The sequence below is a fragment of the Aptenodytes patagonicus genome, chromosome 3, assembly GCF_965638725.1.
Source record: "Aptenodytes patagonicus chromosome 3, bAptPat1.pri.cur, whole genome shotgun sequence".
In the NCBI taxonomy this organism is placed as follows: domain Eukaryota; kingdom Metazoa; phylum Chordata; class Aves; order Sphenisciformes; family Spheniscidae; genus Aptenodytes; species Aptenodytes patagonicus.
In genome coordinates, this window is record NC_134951.1 from 58,425,566 (window position 1) to 58,450,907 (window position 25,342).

General features: G+C 41.8%; 1 protein-coding gene across 1 annotated transcript in view; it reads left to right on the plus strand.

Annotated features, from left to right (window-relative positions):
• SLC35F1 (solute carrier family 35 member F1) overlaps positions 1-15,709 on the plus strand; it is a 253,289-nt gene extending 237,580 nt beyond the window's left edge. Inside the window, exon 8 of the mRNA XM_076333482.1 lies at positions 11,567-15,709. Within this exon, the coding sequence (XP_076189597.1) occupies positions 11,567-11,791 (225 nt within the window). The 3' untranslated portion in view covers positions 11,792-15,709. The remainder of the gene's footprint in view (positions 1-11,566) is intronic.
• Positions 15,710-25,342: the final 9,633 nt, after the last annotated feature.

A 25,342-nucleotide genomic window follows, 5' to 3' on the forward strand; every position in this document is an offset into this window, starting at 1 on the left:
GGGTTTTAAAGGTGCTGGTGAGCATGGGCTGAAAAATAAAATTTCAGGGAGTGGAGCAATACAAATACATAACAACAGAGAACAAGAAAATGGTTTGAATGAACTGCAGAAAGCAAAAAATATTGTAACAAATACTGCCTTTTACTTTATTAGAAGAAAAAGCACAGACAGAAAAACATAACAAAGACATCCTATTAAAGGAGCCGAATCTTACCAACAACATACCTTTTCTAAATGATAGCTCAATGAATATGAAAACAAAGTCCAAGAGGCTTAGGTTCCTAATTATTTGTGGGAAAAAAAATTATTAAATGAGAACCTCAGCATTTCCCAAGTCAAGCATACTTTTGAATACAAGGGAGTACACTGAATGTGTCGAGTTACATACCTCAGCAATAATTTGCAACCCAGAGGATTGCCAAAAAAAAGTCAGGAATTAGCAAAGCAGCAGCTGCATTCAAAAGCTTAAATAAGGTTCAGTTACTGAAAATCTACAAAGATTTTCAAATTATGATTCTTCAAATTGAATGCTATTTCCACCTTAGCATATGGAAACAAAGGCTAGAAGTTCCCCAGAGATGCAGACAGAATCATCTTTGAAAGCAAATGGTAAGGATTAAATGCAATAGCTGCATTATAAATTTGGAGATTTCATATGAAATTAAGTCCTTGTTTCCAGAAGTGACCAGAAAAGAAGGTAGAATATTTAGGAAGCGTGTTAAGAATTATGCCTGGCTGTCCACATGGTCCATGAGCCGTTGGGAAGAAACATATGTAAAATTGGAAATGAATTAATGTTATCTGTTTTGATTGACTAACTGGATTGAAGTGCTTACTCCAGTTGTGCCTCCTACCAGCGAAATCAATGAATGCTACAGACATACAGGGTTAAAGCATCCAAATTACCTTCTATTTTCTACCAAGATGAAGGAATGGCTCAACAGGCAGACATAACATCAGTCAGAAGACATCACTTCTACATGCTTTCAATGTAAGCAGTAGGGTATTTTATTAACCGCTAGAAAGTCTTCAAAAAGCATCTTCTTTTTGTCTAAACTCCCCCTTCCCACTAAACTGGAAGCTTTCAAACCCATGATAGGGGATAGATGCTGGTCATCAGCACTGCTGCTAAGCAACTTAATTAACTGGAGTAAACTTCTGGAGTTATTCCCACCACCTGCATGAGTTAAGTTTAGCAAGCAGGAGTATCTGCTCTTTCAGGTCTTTAAAAGGCTCATAATCGGTCTGAAAGAGATTTGAAATAGCTTTGACTTAAAGTAATATAGATTTTGTATCTTAAGTACAAGAGGAGAACTTGTAGGGGAGAGCTCCAGATGCAAGTGGACAAACCATCCTTTCAAAAAAATTGTTAGAAATAAACAGAGCAAAACAAGGAAAAGAGAATAATCACAAAAGAAAACTGATACCATACAGGTGAAAAAGAAAAGGAGTAAAGTCTAATTGCTCTAAAAGATAAACCAAGCTTGGCAATGAAGAAGAAAGTGAAACAAACAGCAAAAAGTTCTTCTTGTATATGAAGAGAAGAAATAGTTTCGCTATGCAAAGACAGCAGAGACCAAAATTAAGCAACCTTTAGTTTGGCACCAAAACAAAATCAGGACCTTCTGTCACATTCAGTAAGGATGAGAGTTAAGTATTAAGACAATGCACAATAATTAATAGAAATGGAAATTGCTACATCAGAAGTAGAAACAGAACACAATAATCTGAATACTTTCAAGCTTGGGAGTGTAGACAGTTGGAAGAATTGTATATGAAGTAGGCAATAAACTCAAATCAGAAGTAGACACCAGAGAGGAATAATTAGGGACATGGAAAATGGGATAAAATGCAACCTGGTTCACAAAAGGTACATCATGCCAATCTAAATCTGATGTCTGTCTGATAATTTAACAGATTTTTGTAGACAAAAGACAAATGGTAGATCTAATCTACAGTGTAGAAAATTATCAATTAAACTAAGGAACAGGATTAGCACCATAAAGATTGGAAGCTAGGTAAGAAACTGGGTAATGAGGATAAAGGACAAGGCAATGTGCTGAGAGAAAAACAGCTTGCTAGAAGGACTTCACTGATGGAGGTCCCAAAAAGTTGGTCTGAAGACCAGTCTTGTGTAGTGACTGTAGTAATAGCTTTGGCACCCTCAGTAGGAAGAAGGATTAAAATATCAGGCAACAAGAACCGGATGGCACTGAGAAATGCTATGAAGCACAAAGTGTGAGGTATTGTCTGTGGCAACAGATGGGAGGAATTTGAGCACGGTTGTGACAAAGCTGTTCCCAAATGGGTCAGTCGGTATTTCTAGTATTGATGAAGAAGTGCTAATGCCATGGGACAGGACAACTTACCATCTCAGGACAGCACTTTGCTAGCTGTAGCTATGGAGATTTTTGGTCAGCCCAAGAGGGCCACCAAAGCTTTTTCTCTTATCTGCTCCAAAGCCTTGACAGAGTAAGCGTGCTCCACTAACAACGTACTGAATGTGCAAATCCTAAAAAATATTTGCTGTATGTAGCATAGCTTTGACTATGATACCTCAGCATATATAAATGAATTTATAAATTCACAGGGAGGAAAGGAGAATTATTTGAGCTAAAGACCAATGCTGACATAAGAACATACAGGTGGAAACTGAGAAAGCATAAATTTGGAATAGAAATTAGGGGGATTTTTTGGCGATCGTAGCAGGGAAGTTCCAGAACAGACTTCAAATAGTTTAGGGGGAGTGGACAAAAACCCTAATAATGCTTGCAGGAGGACAGGGCGTATTTGCCAGATGGAATATGTGGTCTGGCTGTACGCAGTAATGGGGGATTGGATTCAATGGCTTAGGATGTGCTCTCTGTTCTGATTCCCTCATGCGCCTGTCTTGTGAATTGACTCAGTTGAGAGCTCTTGGAGCTCCTGGAGTTTGGCCTCATGTTGCCTGCAGCAAATGCGCCAGACCACAGAGAACCCCAATGTGAAGCAGCCGTATCACACACTCCCTCCAGACAGCTTACATAGTCCCTCGTGGTAAGGGTAACTGCAGCTGCATATTCCTTGTTTCTCAGGGTAGGAGCGCTCCCCGTTTGTATGGCTGAGAGAAAAGAACGCCATTCTGGGAGAGCATTACTGCGGGAATATATTGTTAGATTCAGCAGAAAAATATAAACAGAGGATCCAAGATGAATCGATTATTGTCACCTTGGTTTTGAACACAATGGACACAATTAGCCTCATATACAGTAATACAGAATCAAGTACAGCAGACAGCTGTTACTATATTAAATACCTACACACAAAACCAGAAAGACACATGGCAACTGACAGCTGATAGAGCAAACCAGCAAAGAATATTGGAAGGTAGAAGTGGGGAGGGGGAATTGTTTTTATTTTTATAAGCATTTCTGTTGTGCTCCTCCTTTTAGTATTAAGAACATTTAAAAGGATAACTGCTTTACCACTGTCTTGCCAAGTGATCGATATAAAATAACCAGAAGTGAAGCCCCCTTATCCCACAGTAAGGATGCTCACAGGAAATTAGAGCAGTGTAATATAAGTGTTTTAACTTCACATAAAAATCTCTTTCCTATGTAGATAAGATTAAAACAGATTGCAGGGCTCATTCTACCTTGCACTTTTTAATTAGACAGACTGCTAGTACCACAGGGGTACTGAACACAGGCTCATTTTCTCTCCACATCTGATGGCAGAGGCAACAAAGGGAAACAGAAGAGAAAGCAGCATTCCCATCTCTCCCGGCACCCAGGAAAGGAAGATAAGCCATTTCACACAAACATTTTGCCCTAACAGGCACGTATTTAGAAAGGACAGCCTATTATGAAATTTTTCTGATTATACCATTTGAGAAGCATGAAATCATGCAGCTTTGTGCAAAACCAGTATTTGCCTTACAGCTGCCTACATCAACCTCAGAGATTTTTCTCCAAATGCTATCAGTTTTCTCCATAAGTTTGTTTTATTCCACCAATGAATTCCAGGAAAAATATAAAGTTTCCCAAATTTTAACAGAATTTGTCGTGACAGTTTTCTGTTAACTCCCTCCTCCTTTTTCTCCCGTATAGATAACCTCAGCATCTAAGAGCTTAGCATTTTCCCACTCACCATGGTCTTACCAGTTAAACTGTGCCCACCAGCAAACACCATGCAAGGACTGAAAAAGAGGGTGCTGCTATATGACAGAAGGCATGGACCGCTATGCACTATGTTTTACCTACAGTAAAACATGCAAGCACTAGAACAGGATCTTTGAGAATCAACTGGAAAATACAGAAAATGTGTCATATGATTACTTCACATCACAATTTCTATGCAACATTTGCGATTCAGTATAAGCAGGAGTTGATTAGCCATAGTAACGGGCAGCATTTCATCTGAGTTAGAGCACATTGAGGATGCAAGCAGGCAGCAGGAATTGAAGAGTACGGCCTTTCCCTCATGTGTGAAATGACAGAGTCAAAACTTCCTTTGGCTTCTTTGTTTTGACCAAATGGCAACGAGGCTGATGTCAGGTTTTCACTGTCGTTGAAGCAAGCCAGATGCTTCTTGCTTTGGGTTCTGGCTGGCATGAGCAACAATGATGTGTTGAGACGTGCCCTGCAGCTCAAGCCTCCTTCATCCAGTGAAAAACTTGTTATGTGACTGCCAATGGACAGGAAAGAAAAGAAAAAACATGTGGAAGAACTAGCTATAAATTTCACTTTGCACCCCAGCTGAGTTCAGAGGGCAAGATAGAACCTTAAGTCATCACTTAAGACTATATCCTCACAGTTTGCCTTGGAAATAGCTGGAGGTCATTAAAATGTGAAGATAATGCAATCCTGCTGCTAGTGGACAGACTCCCTGCCCAGAAGTTATCATTGTTACTGAAGCTGTCCAGAACCCCTTGGTACCCTTCTCAGCAAGAGGACCAACACTTCTGCTCAGGCATTCAAGCTTCTGCAGTTGGAGAGCTGAGAAGACATGCTAAACCATATCTCAGTGGTTTGGGTCCCTTTAGGGATCTCTAGATTAAAGATCTGAGAGATCTGGCAGGACATATAAAGCTTCAAGTGGGTGAGTTTTATCTGTCCGAACGCAGTCTGGAAAACTCACAGCAGCCCTTCTGGTGTTTGGTGCCATTTGGGTTTTACAAAATACTGTTTCACTGTTGGTGGCAGCCCCAATTTCTGTCAATGACACAGATGTATCATCACCTGCCTAGAGCTTAGTTCTGCAGTCTGTTTGGAAACATATCTACATATTCCTAGGAAATATTCTGCCCATAACTCTCAACTGGGATCAGTGATCAGCCAAAGGTCAGGTCTTTATCCCTCATCCCTGAAGGCAGACAGCAATAACTGAGATTGAACCAGCAGATCGTTCTCCCAATAAGGAGCAGGGCAGACCCTGATCCCAAAGGGAGCATCCCTTCCTCCCCAGTAGGAGGAAGCGGAGACATCTCCCTCACAGACTGGGACAAAAATAGTCAGCAACAGTCTGAGTGAGCCACAGTCCCAACCTAAGACAAATTTGGCCAGATCCTCGTGGGTCTGAGCCAAGGGGGAGCACTATGAGCTATGACTAGGATACGGGCTTCCATTCCTGTTAATAAAGTAACATGTCTGTAATATCCAGCTACGCAAGTGAAAGCACAGTGCAAATTCATAGCTCTCAGAGCCCTCACCCTTCCTGGTACCACTGCTGGCTGGAGAGTGTGTGCATCCCACAGCACAAATGCTGCGCTTGGTCACGGTGAACTTCATTTGCTATATTGGAGGCAAAAATAGAAAACTGTGTGAAAAGAAGCTCAGCCTCTGGATCAATTCATCAAACTGAGTGGAAATGTCTGTTTGCTATATAAAAGATAATGAGAGAAATTTGGTTTTAACTCCCTTAGCTCAGCCTGCTCAGGTACTCATGTGTGAAATTACCCAGGGGGAAAAGGCGTAAGTCGGTGCAGGAGCCTGTCTTGACCTTAGCTTTGATTGGCTGTGCAGCGTATGCGACGAACTGAATTAGTTCGGAAAACAGAGAGGTTCATCAGACTGCACAGACCCACTGATTGGAATAAGACGTTGGTGGGAACTGCCTGTCTGGAGAGCACGGAGGGTGTCAACAGAAATACGGGACTAAATGAATTCCACCTGATACGTACATTTTTGTCCCTCTTCATCAGTGCGATTCTGAGGAGATCAATTCTCTCTAAGGTTTAAAATTTGAATTAATAGACCTGATTTCTTTATTCATTGCTGTCAAAATGTGGAGAATTTCTAGAGGAGGTAGGGGAAAAGGTAGGTATTCCATTTCATACTTCATCACTGAATATATGAAACACGACATTTCTAAATTTTCAGTTAGTCATATAACAAAAAATTCCTTTTAAAGACTTAAAAAGCACAGTTAGGTTGCCAGAGGCTAGGAGCTGGGCTTCATATTACCTACCAAGAGATTCAGTCTACTGCTGCCGTTGTGAAATACAAATGGAGTTGGAGCGCCGCAGCTCCAGTAGTCTGCTCCTGCAGACTATTTCCAGTTCAATGGACCGAGTAAAAGAGAATTTGCATTTTCATAACCATTGTAATAATGGTCATGATCATTATCATGCTAGCTGAGTGAAAAACCAAAATTAGCAAATCATTGAGTTTCTTTGTCTGCGTGGGCTTTTCTGCAGACTCACATCTGTCTGGTTTTGTCACTTTGGATACTGTTTTGCCCTAGTGTCCGTGGTAACGTGGATGTGGACACCTGTGACAGTCAGAACTACTTGTCTGCAAATTCCCTCTGCAGCAGTCAGTCAGTGCCGTGTTTCCTCGCCGTGATACAGCGATTTTTCTATGCCCTTTCTTCCTGCTTTCCCTTCTAAACTCATGATCTGTGTACTGAAGAACGACTCACTCTCTCCAGACCCAGGCATGAATTTACTGCCTTCTGAACAGTTTTTCTTTCTTTTTTTTCTTCTACGGGTCATTGTCTTATCACTATTCAAGACAATGAGATCAGATGCACTGTTTGCTCCCCACCAAGAAGTTTATTTTGCACCTGTCTTTTCAACTGGATTATTTTAAAGGACAAGACTCTCAAATGGAAATAGTAGTAGTAGTGTTTTAGCCATGATGGTTTAAGGATATATGAAAGACAATTTTTACATGGAGAGATAATAAGAAGTAGGGGGTAAGAAATAGTGGGGAGTAAATTTTGAAAGGCTTAATTGTTCATTCTGGATTTTTAAAAATCATAAGTTATCAGATGCCTTTATGTTGTTGTTCTTTATTTTAGAAATCTTGTGATGCTTGACTTACTTACTCCCAAAATGCCTAATTTTAATTCACTTGAAACAAAAATACTGTGTATGAACTAAAATTCAAATGGGTTTTGTAAACCTCATCCACAATTGTATGTAGCACTGCAAAAAATCCACTGCAGATATGTTTGGGTTCTGTTCTTTTTTAATGTAAAAAAATTTGTACGTGGATAACAGAAAGTCAGACTGATTTCACCATATATTTTCTGTGGTCAGCTAGACCTTATTGCTGCAGTGGTTTTCTGGCAGGGTTCTGCAGTAGCACATATTGGAGCGAGGAGTGAGACCCCTGCTCCTGCAGCTAGGCCATCAGACGCCATTAGCTCTTCTGCTAAGCCTTGCTAGGCGAATGCATTCAAGTACCGGGTCCCTAAGGAACATCTCTTGGATAAATACCAGAAACATCCACTCACCCAGAATCAATGCACGTTTTGATAGACTGAGCAGAACTTGTTATACATGTTATCTCGTTACATTTGTCTAGGTTTTGCTTTGTATGTTTATCTTCAAATTGACAGCCACCTAAAATGGGCTTTTTATACGCTGAAAATTAACGGTAGTTTAGTGTAAGCTATTTTCACCACAGGTACTAAATAAAGTCTAGAGAAGACATGTTTTTTATGTTTTCCCAATCTTTTAATGTTTGTAAATATCATTGTGTGTTCCATATTGAATACTCTTTAACCAAGTGTTACTGTCTCTTTTAAATGGGTAAGAAACTGAGGGTCATCTAAAATAATTTTGATTCACGAAAGAAATTCATAGGCTGAAAATCAATCCCAGGACTCGAGAGTATTAGATCATTGATTTAATCACAAAGTAAGTCATCTGGTCTCTCAAAAAACTACATGATAAGCAAGCTTACATACATATGTACCTATAAGTGTAGATACAAAATCTATAGTAAAATTATTTAATGATATAGAAAAATGAGGGGGGTTTTTTGTCGCTTACTCTAGGGTGTGTGACACCCATTGGCTAATCTGAGCTAAACAATTTCTGACCGTGTTACTCTTTGAACAGCTTACAGTTATCCTGTTTAGCATGGAGGGAAGTGGGATTTGGAGAGACGTACAAATCTGGATATTTTTAAAATACTTTTTTCTTAGAGGAAATATGTTTCTGTAGAAAGTGAGAGGTAAGTCAGAAAAATGAAGCGCAGTATCATTCTCAAGTAGCTTTTTAGCCAAAGAGGGGAATTACACACTTCCTGAGAGCCTGCAGTTTGGTACTGCAGTTGTGTAGAGGGTAGCAATGAAAAATGATCTTCTACTTCATTTCTTAGGAATAGCTCTTTCTGCTGGTTTTGAATGTGTCTCTTTCACTGTCTATTAAATGTGAATCTCAGCAGATGAGGTTTACAGGTCAAGATAAAAAAAACCTCCAAAACCTACACATAGACATAGCAGTAGAGTATGCCTGGAAATCCTGTCTTCAATAAAATACAAAGATTTCAGTAAGAGTCTGAGGAACACAGTACAGTGAACAACAAATTTGGTATTTGATGAATTAAGTCTGTATCTTCCCATCACACTGCTGGATTCACTGCCATTTTAATAGGAGGAAAATACCCATTGATTTCAAGAGACTTTGGGTCAATCTGTCAGAGTATTGACAAAACCCAGAGATTTCTCATATACCTACAGTATATATTCCTATATTCATCTTACTAACAATCCTTCTACTTCAGTGCTGCAGAGAGCTGCTGCAGAAAACAGTTTAGCCTGAACCTTGACTTGTTTCCAACGAAGGTAAAGATGGAATTGTTATAGGGCTGTCAGGATCCAGGTCTCTTTGCACTAGCTGTGCATAGATACTAAAGACAAATGATTCACGGGCCTTTGTTTAGATTTCCCCCAGCTTCGTCCAAACCCTTTCTCCCAGGCTGGAGAGCTGCCACTGGCAGGGGACACTGCCATGGAGAGAATATTATCCGGCGAAAGAGCCCACTGGCAGGAAGCTGCTGAGGGAGGAATGAGAGGCATGGCCAGGAGGGTGATATGGTAGAGCTGGAGCCATGAACTAAAGCAAAAGTGAATTGGTTTTGGCTGGGCAGCTCCTAGAGCAAGAAAAAGGGCACATTTAACTGCTGGAAGCCCCACAGATTCCTCACAGCAGGACACAAGGCAATCACAAATCTGGCTGGCACTCTGGTTATACAGTGGAGCAAGCCAGCTGGCTGTCCAGGATGAGAAATTCAGGCATAAGGTGGGAAGGAGGGACAGTGGGAAACTAGGGAGCTAGTTCCCAGTTTGGGAAACTAGATGCATTTGGCTCCTGAGTTTTGCTTCAGCTTAGTCAAGTCCACTGCTGCCAAACGGTACCCAAGTTCACATGCAAAGAGGAAGTGCAGGGAAAGTGCCAAGAGCAAAATTGAACTGGAAATGGGGGGGGAAATCAATTGGAAAATGCTTTGAAATGATTGACTTGGGTTTGATTGCCACATGGGGGAGATCTAAGCCTAAACAGTCGTTTCAGAGCTGTGTCACATGGGGGAATCCTTCAGCAGATGCAGGGTGAGGCTCGACACTGTCTTTGTGACTGGTGGGACAGCTGGATGATTACATCAAATCGTACCGCCAGATGACACGTGAAGACCTGGTGACATTCCTGGAAAAAAACAATTAACAGCTCATGAAAAGCAGAACTCTTCTACCCTGTAATCCTTCTGACACACTTTAACTTTCCCCATTATGGTGCTTTCCCTCTAAAACGTGCATGCTAGCTGTGGGAAACAAAAACATACAGCCCCATGGGTTATATGCCCAAAGCTTTCAAAGATACTGTGGATTCCTTAAAAAAGCCAAATGCTTCCTCAGGCGGGAAGTTGGACACAGGTTCTGTAGGTCTTTTAAATGACAACAGATTAACATCAAAAGTTAGCTTAAGTAAAATTTGCTTTCACCGTAATGATTATTTCTTTAAATATAAAAAGCAGAATTGCTAAAAAGCTGCTTCTTAGATAATACAGTCCAGTCTATCCATTTTGTACCGTGCTAAAATCATCCAAAGGAAACAAATCGGGCATCCATCAAAGCACCGTAGTCAGGATTAAAAAACAGTCTTGCAGACACTTTTATGTAAAATAGTGAAGTACCTCATGAAGCAGCTAATAACAGGTTGCAGCTAGTTGTTGTTGTTTAAGTACAGATCCCTGACAGTTGCAGAACACAAGCGCTTTTTAAAGTCACACTGAATACTGATGTGTATATCCCCAGTTCTGTATCCCCACCACCGATCCCGGCTATACAGTTTGTCCTTCGTGGCTTCTCACGCAGAGCATGCAAGAAGAATAACTTGAAGAAGTCTAGGATCAGGAGACAAGTCATATGGGCTTAAAGCCATTTTTGTGTCCCCCATACTAGAAACACAGTATCTAAAGCTAATATCCAATGGTCTGTACTTTTAAATCCCTGCCTTTACCTTTACCTGCAAGGACTAACATATTGCCAAAAGGGTTATTTGTGTTGTATTTTTAGTCCAGGCACACTGAGTCTGGATATTTCAGAAAACTCAGGCTGACCTCTGATCTAGTGGAGCTGTGTGCCAAAGTATGTGCACTCGAGCTTTCAGTTAACTGCCCTCCATATGTACTTTCAAACCTCTTGAGGTCAACCTAGAGCGTGTTTCACAGCTGAAGTTCGTCATCTCTGAAATCACATTGAATCTTCTGCTTTCTGTTTACAAGCAAGAGAAGCTGCAGGTGGGCTTTTAAGTGCCTTTATTAAATATTTTAAGTATATATGTTTTAAATGTTTATTTAAATTATATAAATGTTTATTTAATTATCTTTCTATATTACCAATGGCACGTTATACTTCACAGACATGTGGTTTAGCTGTAATTAACATCAGATTTGTCCACTGCCTGTCAGACAACTGTAGATGATGGTACCCCACACTGGAGCCAGATAAACTTGCACTCAGAGAAGTAGTTGGCTTGTCTAAAAGCACAACAAAATCAGCTTTGGATCTGTGACCAGAACCCAGCTTTCCCAAGTCGCACCTGACCCATACTTAAGATGTCTGGGGCATGGGAAGGCACCGGTTAGCTGTTGGTTATGGAAGACAGGGGAGTTAGTGCAAGCAAACCAACTTTCAAAGAGACACTCCCATAAAAAATGGACATCCCAGTGATAGGGGGTTTGTTCTGCGCCTCTCATGCCAAAAGAAGGATCTGTGCCTACCCCTGTCTGTGGGTCTTCATGAGCTGAGGATAACCGGTGCTGTGTCTAATGACTCTACTCTTATTTCTGCTTAGTTTTCAGGACTTTACTTGTTGTCATTCTTCACTATCCTTGTTGGGCTGGTGCTCTATTCCTCCACGTCCACCTACGTAGCCCAGGATCCTCGGGTGTACAAGCAGTTTCGAAACCCTTCAGGACCTGTTGTAGACCTGCCAGCCACTGGCCAGCTGGAGCCTTCGGTAACATACACCAGCCTGGGGCAGGAGACGGAAGAGGAGCCTCACGTTAGAGTTGCTTAAACCCAGGGCTGTCGATCACCTACTGATGATTCAGTGGAGCTCGTATATCCATTATCTCTGTATTGTACATAGAGAAAGGTATTTACCAGGTGCAGTTACACCGGTGAGCTGCAAGGTAGCAAATAAGGAAAGCTCATAAAAATAGAAATTAATTGTTCCAGGGTGTTCATTGCAAGGAGACGCCAGTCCCTCGTTTACGGTATGAGCAGCATGTTTGCAATACAAACTGCTGTATATGAATCAGTTAATGTCAAACTACCTGTGAAAGATATTCAATATATAAGCTGAAATTACAAAAAGAAATTCCTAGAAGGGTGGTTTTGCACCCACTGAGCGATACTCTGCCTAAGCCACACCAATTGTGGAAAAGCCGCCTTTTTACAGCAAATACACTTGTGCAGTCACTGTTAATTTCTCCCTAAGATTTGTTTGTTTGCACAAAATAGATGGGTTACTCGTGGTAGCAACACCCTGACACATTTTTGCTAGCACCTTGGATTTGGTGAGGGAAAGAACGAATTCATCTGTGCTATCTGTCTAGTTGCCCTTTCTGGGTAATCTGTTCCATGAATCCAGAGGAGGGACAACTTACAATATCCATCTCTATTCTAGGAATAGGTATAAGGCGAGCATTTTAGCCTTTCTATATTTGCAGAAGTGAAGTACTCAAGCATTGACCTCTCTATGATCCATGGCAGATTTCCTAGCAGCTGAAGTTCTGCATCAGGTAACAGGGAGTTAGTTTCTCTGTAGTCATGACTTAACACAGATTTCTTACTTTTTAAATTTTAATCTGTAAAAAGAAAAATGCATTTTCTAGTTTCCTATGTATTGTACCTCTCCATGGTAAGATGACATATCATGTGGATCAGGGCACTTATTTAAGAGACTCAGTGCATCGAGGGCGCCTTCTGCTGTTCCAGTTTGCTTTGTCTCCTGTGGTTCATTATTCTAACAACAGCTATTTAGAAATGTGTCAGTTTTTCACCCAAACCCACAAACTGTAAAAATCAGGAAAATTAAGCAAGGAATTCATGAGCAGAAAAACTGGACCATTTGCTGGTGTTGCTGCAGTAGCACAAAGGCATTCATACCGGCAGGGTGCAGCCAATTATTTTTCATTAACTACAAAACTAGCAGAAGAATTCAGCAGTTTTCTTACATTCCTGGGGACATGTGAAAATAAGTTAATGTGCCCCACAACTGTACTTCTGCTCCAGGAGCCTTATCAGAATGGGGGAAATCTTAGTCACCACCATGAAAAAATCCATCTCTGCCTGTATGTTTGCTCTTCTGAGAGCCCAATAAAAGGAAATCATTATTTCAACATCCACCATCTAGTTTTAATTTAAAATTAAGGAAGGGGAGATGGTCTTACATCTAACAGATAGGAGAGGGATCCAGGAGAGCTTGGTTTTATTCACAGATCTGCCGTATCTCTGCGTGATCTTGGGCATGACTTACCTTCTGTGTGGCTCAGTTTCCCAATCTGTATATATGGGAATAATGATATTTTACCTACCTCACAGGGGTGCTATGGGACCAAGTTATTTTAAAATGCTTCAGGATCTTCAGAAGAAAGGAGATTAAGAAGTACACAATAGTGCTGTAAAAGTGTGTATACATTCGTTGTATTTGAAAATGGAGTTTACGGCAGGGTTGATGAATATTTTGCTTGCGGGTATAGAAGATGAATTCGATTTGAATGTTATTCTGCTGAAGAAGTCTGTCTCAAGCAAAAATGTAGGGCTTCATGTTTGAAAAATGCAACTATTTAAAAAAGAAAAAAAAAAAAATCTATCTGTACTCTGGAGATTAGAAAGGCCACACAGTTCAACCAAGCAGGATGAATTTCTGCTGAGGTAACATTCATCTTTTATAGCCCTGTTCTGCTTTAATGTAGAAGGGACTTCCCTGAAGCAGACTGGGAGAAGTAGGTATGCATAATATACATCAAGTGGCAAATGCCAAAACACTGTTGAACAGCAGAAGTATGTTGTACCTTATTCTTGCTGTGGAGGAGGGGGAGAGGCGATTTCTGTCCCACCGTGTTCAGGCTGTCTGCCACGATCCTGCTGCAGCTGAGGGAAGGGTCCGCAGTATCGCCAAACCATGCCCAAAACCGGCCCAAAAGCTTTGGTTAAGATGGCTTGGTTTTAAAATCATAACAAATGTATGATTTTTTTCCCCTGCCTTCTGTTTATTTAATCTTTTTAGCACTCATGTTTCCAAGCTTTTTCTCTTAAACCACTGAAGATTAAAAAAAAAAAAAAGATTCCCACAGAGAAACAGAGTCCATATTCTGGGGATATTAAGGAAATTCTAAATACTACGGGATTCAAAGAAAAAAATTAAAAACCACACAAGAAAGATTACCTGATACGTCAGGGTAAGGTCTGTGGGATGGAAGTCCAGGTGGGAAGCGCATGGTCGGGTGAAGCCCTCATGCACAGGGGCCAGCCAGCATCCTCGGGTCGAGCCCTGGGAGGGCTTTGACTTGAGGTGGGTTTCATACATTCCCCAGGAGCAGGGGCTCTGATTACACCACGGCTCCCTCAGGTACCCAGAGGCACACTGGCGGGCACCTGTTATCTCAGTCTTTTTTGCTACCTTTTGTACCAATTAAATACCTTTCTCGGAACATTAGTCCCCGTGTTGGTCTTGAGACCTTTGAGGATTGCGTGTGTGCGTGTTTGTTTCATGTTTACAATTCCATCCTTTTGCATAATTGTTTTGGTTAATTTCTTTATTAGTATTTATTTTTAAGCCAAATGTTTGTAGTCTTTCCGCCTCCCCCTCTTCATTTTTCTGACACTAACTTGTAGACGTTTGTTAGAGTCTTCTCAGAAACAGCTGGGCAGGAGGCATCTCCTGGCCAGGTCACTGGGCTGGGAGTTTTTACATACAAGGGTTTGCGATCCACGGGTGGCTGAGAGGTGCCATCTGAAGCAATTTTTATAGGCTGTCTTAAAAGGCTCTGTTGTACGGAAATGTTATGAATGTTTCAGTGTGCCCTCTGCGCCCGGCCACCCTCCCCTGTGTTACTCGCACAGGAGGAGTCTGATGTGCAAAGCGGGGCTGCTTCACTGTCTGTGTCTCCCGTTAAACAAGGTGGATACTTGGATGAGCACCAGTGCGCTAGCGCTGGATGGACCTCAAAGGAAAACAGTAGTATAGCTTTACAAGTAACTGTGTTGACTGAAAAACTGAGGCCTAGTAAAGGAAAACATTACTTCTACCTGCTTGTTTTCTGCAGTTCGAGACCTCAGTACGCACCAGCAAAGGTTCAGCTATCTAACCGGCAGCTACTCTCCGTGTTGCGTAGGACATCTCTAGCTCTGTATAGCTCCTTGCCTGAACAAACTGAAACTCTGTTATACTGCTGGCCCTGAGCAGCCCTTAGCAAGACTGATGTAATTTTCTGCTACTGGATGAAAACCTTCACTGGGAGACAGACCTTGTCTTTGCTCCAGCTATAAACTTTCAAAACACACAACGATAGACCAAGCAATTGAAAATTTTGCACCACTGTGTCATAAGAAGAAGTTTCAATGTATAGTGTAGAGATTGCTAACTTGTGCTATTAACATTTTGACAAGCGTGTAGTATCGTTTTCTTTCCTTTTTTTTTAAACCATTTAGTATTCCTGCGCTAGCTACAAATATAAATTTTACCCCATGGGTAGGATTTTATTGTTAAATGCCATAATAAAGCACACTAATCTTGACACCACAGATGGAAATACGAACCAAAACCAAAACCAAGCAAACAAAATCCCAACCCCAAGTCCTGCATCGAAAAGCTGAACAAACCTTTCTCCATTTTGATATTTGCATGCTCCTATATGGACTGGCTGTGGCAATGTAATGCCTGTATAATGTTTTCAAATAAAAAAAATAAATGCTTTATGAAAGCGGGGTTATTAGTTTCCTTGCCTGTTTCCTTTCTGCTTTCTTAGCCTAAAACAATTTTTCTGAAGTGTAAATCTTGACTGCGGGGCATAATTTTTCACTGTGCTGAGGACTTCTTTCCCTTGTAAGGTGGTTAACCTACAACTCCTTCCAAGGTGTCTAAGCATAGGTGCCATTAGGCACCCTCAGGTACCTTGCCTGGCCCCGAGGTGCTGCTCCAGAAGAATAAGGGGTCTGCTGCGCACCCTCTGTCTTAACCTGCCATTCCCCTATGGCTCGCTCAGGTATCCTGATATTCCTTGCCCCTCATTTGGACACAGAAGCACCAAAGCACTCCCCCCACTGCCTTCCTGAACTGGCTAATCACTCTAGAGTTAATCTGGAGTATGTATGATGTGGAAGGGCTTGTCTGGCAGAGGTTATTGAGTGTCTGCAGCTGCCTTGCACAGCCCTCCCTCCCGGCTGCTCTGCCCTGCGGGGGCACCTGCAGTGGCCCCGCTGCAGCACTACCCCCTGGAGAGTCCTGAAACAGGAAGAGAAAGGATGGAGACAAAAATTAGCCATCAGAGGGAAAAGGAGTGTCAGGAGGAGCAGAATTGGGGAAAGAGAAAGAAAGGAAGGGGGGGGGGGGGGGGGGGGGGGAGAGAGAGAGAGAGGAGAAAGAAAGAAAGAAAGAAAGAGAGAGAAAAGAAAGAAAGAGAAAAAGAAAGAAAGAAAAAGAAAGAAAGAAAGAGAGAAAGAAAGAAAGAAAGAGAAAGAAAGAAAGAAAAAGAAAGAAAAGAAAGAAAGAAAGAAAGAAAGAGAAAGAAAGAAAGAAAAAAAGAAAGAAAGAAAGAAAGAAAGAAAGAAAGAAAGAAAGAAAGAAAGAAAGAAAAAGAAAGAAAGAAAGAAAAGAAAGAAAAGAAAGAAAGAAAGAAAGAAAGAAAGAAAGAAAGAAAGAAAGAAAGAAAGAAAGAAAGAAAGAAAGAAAGAAAGAAAGAAAGAAAGAAAGAAAGAAAGAAAGAAAGAAAGAAAGAAAGAAAGAAAGAAAGAAAGAGAAAGAAAGAGAGAAAGAAAGACAGACGAGACTTCGGCTTGTTTAAAGTCGACATGGGAAGATAGGAAAAGAAGATCCTAGATGTGTGAGAGCAAGGGATTTTGTGAACATGTATTCACTTCTAAGAGTGTTTGCCAGCGTATGCATCTGTCCATCTCTCTTTGCCTGATGTCTCCGCAGGAAACTTTGCATCAGTATTTCTCACATATTTCACTGCTGAGAATAAAGAAAGGAGTGGAGACTGGTGAGCTCATTTCCAGCCTCTCCCCGCACCGTACCTGCATGGAACCCCAGACATTACAAAGCCAGCAGTGCTGCACCAATGTCCTGGTTTATGTCTGATTTTCCAGTGTGATTGTTTCCTGAGTTATCAAGAACTCCAGAAGCTGACTTAGTGTGTACATGGCTTTATCATGCTAACAGTTGATTTGTATTTTCCTCCAAAGCAGCTCAAGAGTCTCTCTGGCATTACAAAAATCTCCTTTTATTGCCTGGCTAGAATTCAGCCTGGGTGCTTGAGACATATGAATAGTAATTGCTTGGAATTACTCTAAAAAATAGATCATAAACAGGCATTAATGGATCTTTCTGTGCTTAAAAACGTTTCAATGCTGAAAGACACTCGATCAGCTTAAACCTACCAGTCTCCCTTTTTTTTTTTTTGTTTATTAAGAACTAGTTCTCCAAAATATTACAAATCCAAAGCTGAATGCTTAACAGCAATATGCTGTGGCATACAAATAAGGAAGCAATACTTTTTACAGTTATAAAAGTTGTTTTGTTAAGTCTGCTCCACAATTTAAGACAAAAAATATGCCAAACCTTTGCGAAAGGGAACACCTCTGCTTGTGCAGCCATAGACCTGTTCCCACAGCAATTGCAAAGTGGGTAGCAAACGCCAACAAGCAGCAGTGATGATGTCATTGGAGTAAGAGCGTTGGCCATGTCATCCTCCTCCAATTTGAAGTGCAGGGTCATGCGCTGCGGTACTTATTAATAAAAATTCCTGCTACCTGGAGGATGCTCATGCCATAGGGCTGGGATCACTAATCAATGATTAGTCACAGACTGGCTGTGAGCCACCAACATGAGACAAAAACCCACACATTGACCACAAAAAGTCAGTTGTGAGCCTCAGACATCGTAACTTGCGTTGTAATTGGTATTCCGGGCTCAGTAAAAGGCCCACAATGTTTCTTCAGGCCCCATCGCTGGCTGGGTGGCACGGAGCAGCCTCCACAGCCTTGGAAAACACCACGGGTGGCCTGTGGTCCCATGAGGTCACTGATGGGTGCAGGGAGGAACCATGGTGCTGCCTCTCACCAGCATCTCCCTCGGCAAGGAGGAGCCCCTGCTACCACTGCTACTGTAAAGCAACCAGGTGGAGGAAAACAACTCAGCTGAAAGTAAATCCTGAGGCTCAATATGAAAAGCCAGCCCTCTCTGCAGTCCTTTCTGTTGTAAAAGCATACATTTGCTATTGTTTGGGGGCATTTTTTCCTTATCGTAGAAGTTCCATTTTTAATTGAAAACAAGGCACTGAATTCCTCTGATATTCATGTGGTCAGAATTTGCCCCTTTATGGATAGTCTAATGTTGGAGAATCTCTTTAAGAATACAAATATTGTCAATCCTATGTAGTGAACAAATATTTGTAAATTGAGACTAGGTGAAGCTGATTTTATTGGGTTCATAAATTTTATTCTACTTAGATTCTGATTGATTTATAACCTTGAGTTGAGCTATAGTTGAATTTTTGTGACTCCTTATTATGTACAATGCCCTCAAGCAATTGGCTAGTGCTAACCTGATCTTAATAATGCATTATTAATTCTTTACTGCCAAATACATTATTTATACTAACTATTGCATTTTATTCCCCACGTCTTAATAGCAGTAGACTTATCCAATTTTAACATAACTGCAAAGTTGTCAGTGTGAAATCTTCCCCTCCTTCCCATGTGAAATATGTACATACTTGTCAAGAGCAAAGTATTGGATTTACCATGGATAAATAAAGGACTGGTTTTATTCAAGACGTTACCAAAGCGGAGATAGATGATGAACATGTGCTGAGTTTACATGATCATTGAACACTGAAACGCTAAGCGATTCGACTACAACGTTAGAGATGCTTTGCCTATAGAATAGTGACTCTGGTAGTTGGTAGGCTTGGATTTTTACAGGTGCAGAACGCCTGCGAGCTCACGGATCAACGTTATGTGAGGTCATGCATATTTAACTTCACACTGCCTATAGTAGCCCGTGTCACAGAAGCCTGGCTTTTTGCCAGATCCATAGCGAACTAGCAATCAGCGGTTTCATGTTCTTAAAATGACTCCTTGCCTAAATGAACTTCCTAAGTGAGAAGGGGAAGGGAATGAACTAATCACGACAATAATCTGAACAGTCTCATTACGTGACTCCCTGTGAGCCGTGGCTTGAATTATCTAATGTAGTTCTTGGCATTAAACAGATTTGCAGATGCTAACTAGGTCACACATGTATGCAACCATTGGAGTGGATTTCATAAGTTTTTTTGTCCCCATACTTCCTCTGTGAGCCTACACTTTAATTAAAGAGAAAAGAGAGTACCCACAAAACAGGATGACAACTTTATTAATTTAAAACTGTTGCAGTTCAGATCTTCCACGCTTCAGCCTCCATTCAGCAGGATTCATTTAATAACCAAGTTGATGAGAAACATTAGCATTGCAGGACCTGCTTTAACATTGCATCCTCGGAGCACACCACCTCCTGTGGCAGGGCGTACTGCTACAGTGCAAGTGGGCCACACTGGCCAGCAAAGCGCTTGAAAACCCCAAAATTTTAGTCTTTATTTTAGTCTTGAGCTTTAATACAACTTACAACAAAAGGAAACAGGATTTTAAAGTAAAACAGGTATGTATTGAAAGAAAAGAAGAGGATAGCACCTAGCCCCCTCGTACCTGTGCTCTGTTACCCAGTTTGTCTGACAATCTTTTTTCCCAAGTCACCATCCACCAATTTCCACATGGCCAAGACAACTGCTGAGTTCATCTTCCCTGCCCTTTTGCTCCAAGTTAGTCACACTACCTTCTGAATCCCTTACCTAAGTGAATTCATTCACATCCTCAAGACCCTTAACTGTCCTGCCCCTCCCTCCCACCCTGACTCCGTAGTGTAGGTCCTCTGCCTGCTCGCTGACCTCCCAGACAAACATCTTGCTGCTTTGTTCCTTGTGTAGTCCAGCCAAACGGGCTCCTGGCCTCGACATGGGGGCAACTGGTCGCAGAATAGTTGAACAGGAGCTTCTTTCAGTATCTGTATGAAAGTCAGATTCCAGCCCTGCTCCATTGCAACTGGAGGTGATACTAAAAAAATCTAAAATGCCCCCCCACACCCCCACACACAATTCTACTATGATATTCAGCCAATGGTATACCAATATGGTATGCAACCGGTCATAAGAGATTTGAAAAAACAATGTGCTTTTGCCTGCCATTTGACTTACAGTGAAGGTGAAAACTTGCTTGCTAAAGCTGTCTCTGACTTTGAAATTAAGAGGGGTGGCTGGTGTAGGATGAGCTACAGGTATCCTTGAAGTCATTGGCTCTAACAAGTCAGTAACAAAAGAAGTCGTGTTATTTCAGGCTGTGAAGTGACATTTGGACTGAGCGAGTGACGGTAACCCACGTCATCCCTTCCTGATGGAAAAGACAAACATAAAAAGCAAAATGCCTCTCCAGCTTGAAATTACTTGAATTATTTACAGAGATGGCATTGACAATCCATTCACATACACAGAGACTGGCTTCCTCTTCCCAAGTCTTCTCTCCTGCAGCTCGTGTTTTCCTCTCCAGCCTCTCTGCAGCTGGTCGCACCAAGGAAAGGCTTAATTCCATTAAAAAAAATAAGAAAAGAATAAGAAAAGGGCAGGGTTTATCCAAGGTATAACTGTGATAGCTCACAGCTTCTCTTTCTCCTTGTACAAATGACTCCTTTGAGCTACATTTGGTGCAAACATGAACTGTAGCTGAGCTGGCATTTGTCATCACAGGCTGGGAGCAGGACTGTGAATACTCAGCCCCCAAACCTACATCTTCACTTCTACCGCAGACCTCAATTTATGAGAGAGGATGGAGAGCCAGACCCAGCTGAGCTTTTTATTTCCTCTGGGCGTGGGAGGGAAGGATGTGTGCTCAAGACAGCATAAGAAAGCTTGTGCTGCTACAGCTACTCGAGCTCAAATTTTGTGGCTAGATATAGGGCCGTGCTCAGCAGAGCCAGCAGTCTGGCACCTTCCACAGGTTTACTTTAATTGGAATTATTGTTGTAAGCTGCTGAGCTAAAGAAAGTAATTGCAGCAGCTGCACTAGCGATGGCTTGTCTCCACTACTGTGGAAGGGGAAACATCACTGCCAGCTACAGCACAGGTATTTTATTATGACAAGGGAATACTGATGGACTTTGCTCTTGTGTGCATCGTGAAATATCAGGGAGAGGCTACATGTTCATTAAAAAAATACCGTAGCACTCCCATTTTAACTTGTGCATTTTCCTTGTGAGTTTGCCATGCTTTTTGCCCACACATGGCACCAAGGGACCTTTTCCACATCAGCGTTTGAGACTTAGAGCAAAATGCAGATACAAAAAGGCCAAAAAAAAAGGCTTTGGCAGCCCAAGAGACTTTCAGTCACATGAAATTCAGTCCTGCACCTCACTCACATAGTAAGCAGTCCAGGCAAGAAGGTGTCTGCAAGGCCAGGTCCAGGCAGCCCCCTGTGATGGTGAGGGAGAAGGCTCACAGTTGTGAAAGGTAAAGATGTGGCAGTGGGGAAGAGAAGACAGTGGTCATTATGGGCAGAGAGAGAGAGGGTCTCTTGGGATGGAAGAGGGTTGGAGAAGGAACGTGAATTGTGAAGGAAAGAAAGGCTGGGGGCAGAGGGGCCGTGGCCTGGGGGGATATTTAGGAGGCTGGAGAGGGCTGGGAGCGGGGTTCATCGCTCCGCCTGCTACCCAAAAGCAAAATCCGAGGCTCTAGCTCTCCCCTTGATCAGCAGTGGGTGCGGGGGAAATGTGCTCTGCCCTCACCCCTGCCGGAGGAGCATCTGCCCTTTGCTGCAGGCAGCCATCTGTGACTTCTCTTGATTTTATAAAGCAACAGGTCTCCTCCACATCACAACGTCATTTCTGTTGACTTCTACTAACACTAGAAAGTAGGGACTTCTACTCTTAGCTCTTCCTACTGACTTTTAATGGTGCTCTGGCGTTGCCTGCCCGCCCACATGGCAGCGCTTTGCCTGGGGGCTCCCGTTTCCATACCTCTCATACCTCCCTCTGAAATCATGGTGGAAATAGAAAGGAGCTGCGTTTGTAGATCGCTCCTCCTTAGAAGCTGTATCTTGTGGTGCTTGTATTGGATGTGTGCGTACCTAAAACAAAACACTGCCAAAGCCAACAAACAACCCTTCCCAGATATTCAAGATAGAAGAAAAATTCCTCAAACAAGAACGATAGTCTGAAAAGGGACTTTATTCTTGTTGTCAGGCAAGGTATTCTTGTTGCCTTGCTTTTGGGTTGGTTTTTTTTCCTGCCAATGGCCCCACCCCAAACTGACTTTTAAAAACGTATATCAATGTACAATGGAACATTGTTGCTGTGTTGGATGTTTGTATTCTGGGGCAATGTCATCTCTGTGAACACGAGAGATAGTCTGAGCAGAAGGAAAATAACCCACCCTAGTTTGTTTTTTCTGTATTTCGCAGTGTTGATACTGGCTGTCTTCTGACTGTTCTTTGCACAAGCTGAATGGCAATTGGTAAGTGTATTATTTGAGGCGCTGCAAGAGGAGCGCCTGGAGTTTGCCACTGACACTTAAATCTAATGAGAAGTGCCAGGCACTTTCTGTTGGTTATTTCAAAATATTTTGTTTGGAAGAATTTTAAAACTTATAAAATAACTCAGCCTTGTTACATCAACATTTCTGGACAAAAGCAACTCCCAGATCTTATGTTCAACATTTCCTCTCCTGCTTGCCTCATACTTGGCTTGCAACAGAGCTAGGAAATAAAGCTGTCACTTCTTTCACTGCTTGTTCTGCAGGAAGGAGAAAAGATGAGGGGAGAGAAATAAAGGGAGAAAAACTGTTGGGGCTCTGTGGGCCTCTCGTGTGACGGTTTCGCCTCTGTAACTGTGGGTTCATAAAGCAGTAAAGCCACAATTGCTCTGGGCTTTTCCTCTCCCTAGGCCTAGTGATGTGCTGGAGTCTTTAATAGCAGAGCCTAAGAGGTCCATTTTTATACACAGATTTGATAAAGAGAATAAAGAAAAGAACGAAGCAGCACATATGAGAAGACACTGAACAGAAGCTTGTAACCACTAACCAAGAACTGTTCCAATCTGTCATTGTCACTAATGCATTTTGAAAAAATAACACAGCTAAAATGCTTGGGCATTCTGATTTCCATGAAATGAAAGGTGTGGTGCCCAGAAAATGAACCAGACGGTCACACCATCCATTGAAGTGTGCAGAAGGAGTAATCCCCAAATGGAAGACATCTACGCAGAACTGTCCCCAGATTGCAATAGCACCTGCTGGGGATGAAAGAACGTCTTCCAGGGGAGCTGCTAGACTTCTGAGGCAATGGTATTTATCCACAGCCCCACAGAACAAATTTTTCTGTAGAGGCCTTTCACTTACAGTTGGTGACCTGAATGCAATCAGTTACCTGGCCTTTGCATACGCAAAGGGGGTTTTCACTTTAGCAATTTGACATACAACTATTTGTATTTATATTACCTAGATAAAAGCAAAAATATTTTTCAGCCTGCTGAGGATGTAGCAGGTGATGCTCATTTGCCTACTGTAGATATTTGTGCTATCCAGTAACGCTTCAAAAGAAAGAATATTTTCTTTGTTTCTTACAAAGTCTAAGACTTTGACTTGTCACATGAAGAAACATGGCACTTATAACTAGATCTGAATGCTTCTATTACGCTTGCAGAGCTATATATAAGAGCTTGTATACAGCAAAGCTATATATACAGCGTTGCTCCATGTATCTTGTGGGTGACATTTGTACCATGCCATTTGGCCTTCATACTTTCTTCTTATTGAGGCAAGTGATCAGTGCTAATTCTGAGTGATGGCAGAGCCAAGTCTCATTTCTGGGTCTTGCCACTGTGATGATTTAATAATTTAACCTGCCATGATTTAATATCCAATTTTCTCCGTATATTTACATCTCTGCTTGGAATATACTTGGGATATAAAAGTCCTACACTTTTAAAAGCCCTTAAAGGACACAATTGAAAATGATAAAGGGAGTAAGTATTTGAAATACATTTGTCCTTTTCCCAATTTTATATGGCATAGCTCTTAAAATTTAAACATGCTGTTGTATTTAAAACTAATGCCATAAGCGCTGAATTGCTCTTACTGAGGTTTCCACATTTATACCTGTTTGTCCAAGGAATGTGTGGTGTTCTGTGTATTGTATTTAAAAATAGGAGCAACCTAATAGATTTTGCATTTAAGCAGAAAAGAGAACTGCTGCAAATATGCACAGACAGATTATTGTTGAAATGTATTCCTCTCTTGAGCTGTCAACTGATGTTTCTCTTTAAATGGGCTTTCTCGTTTTGGATGCCACCCTCCCATCTCCGTCCCCTGACGATGACTTCAGGCATCCGTACACATGGAACAACTTCTACAGAAAGCTGTTTGATAACAGACAGCTGCAAATTTTGACCTTTTCTGGAGGTGCGTTGTGCAAACGCTGGCTGGGCAGTAGCTAATCCCCTTGCCTTCTGCCCAGGTGCCAGATGCTGCTGAAGCTTCAGGATGGCTCCTGCCCAGCCCTTGAGAAGATCTTTGTGAACACATCTCTGATCCTGCGCTTTCTCTCCCCATTTAACTGGCAATCACCTTGACATCATCCAGCAAGTCTCTTTGGCAATTGCACGCTCCCCTGAGATCTAGAAATTTGTCCTTCTTCTGGTTTGTCTCTTCTCAACTTTACAACTTATCCTCTGAATGCTCTTAACTGTGCTCCCTCCAGCTCTCCTCTAAGTCTTGGAGAATTTAATTCCTTGGTTGCTTTCTCTCTTCCTTCTGCATCTTATCCATGGGTAAACTTGTTCATATACCATCTGCCAGGTGAATGCTAATGGCTCCCAAATCTTCCTCTCAAGTTCAGATCAGCCTTCTCTGTCCAGACTAAACTGTCTGCTGGTCTCTCTTACATCATTTTGTGGGTGACAGCGTGGCTTAAGCCTTGCTTAGTCTCTTCCCACTGGAGCTGCTCATCTCTCTTCTTAATTACTGTGAACTCTGCAGTCCTGAAGCCGTTGCTCCTTTCAATGGGTGTGCAGTTTTGTCCTGAAGAAATGCTGCTGCTCATCTTGGTTAATTAAAGTAGTTTCTCCTTAAAGCTTGTTCTTTGGGCACAGCACTTAAGAGATCAATTCCACTTCTTTTTTTGCTTCTGCTGCAGATAAGAAGGGGGAAATGCAATTAGCACAAGTGTCTCCAGCAGCAGAGGCTCCTCACTGTTTATCACTGAAGTGTTGTGTATTCAGCTGGCATCAGGCAAGTGGATGTTGTTTTGGGGGTTCTTTTTA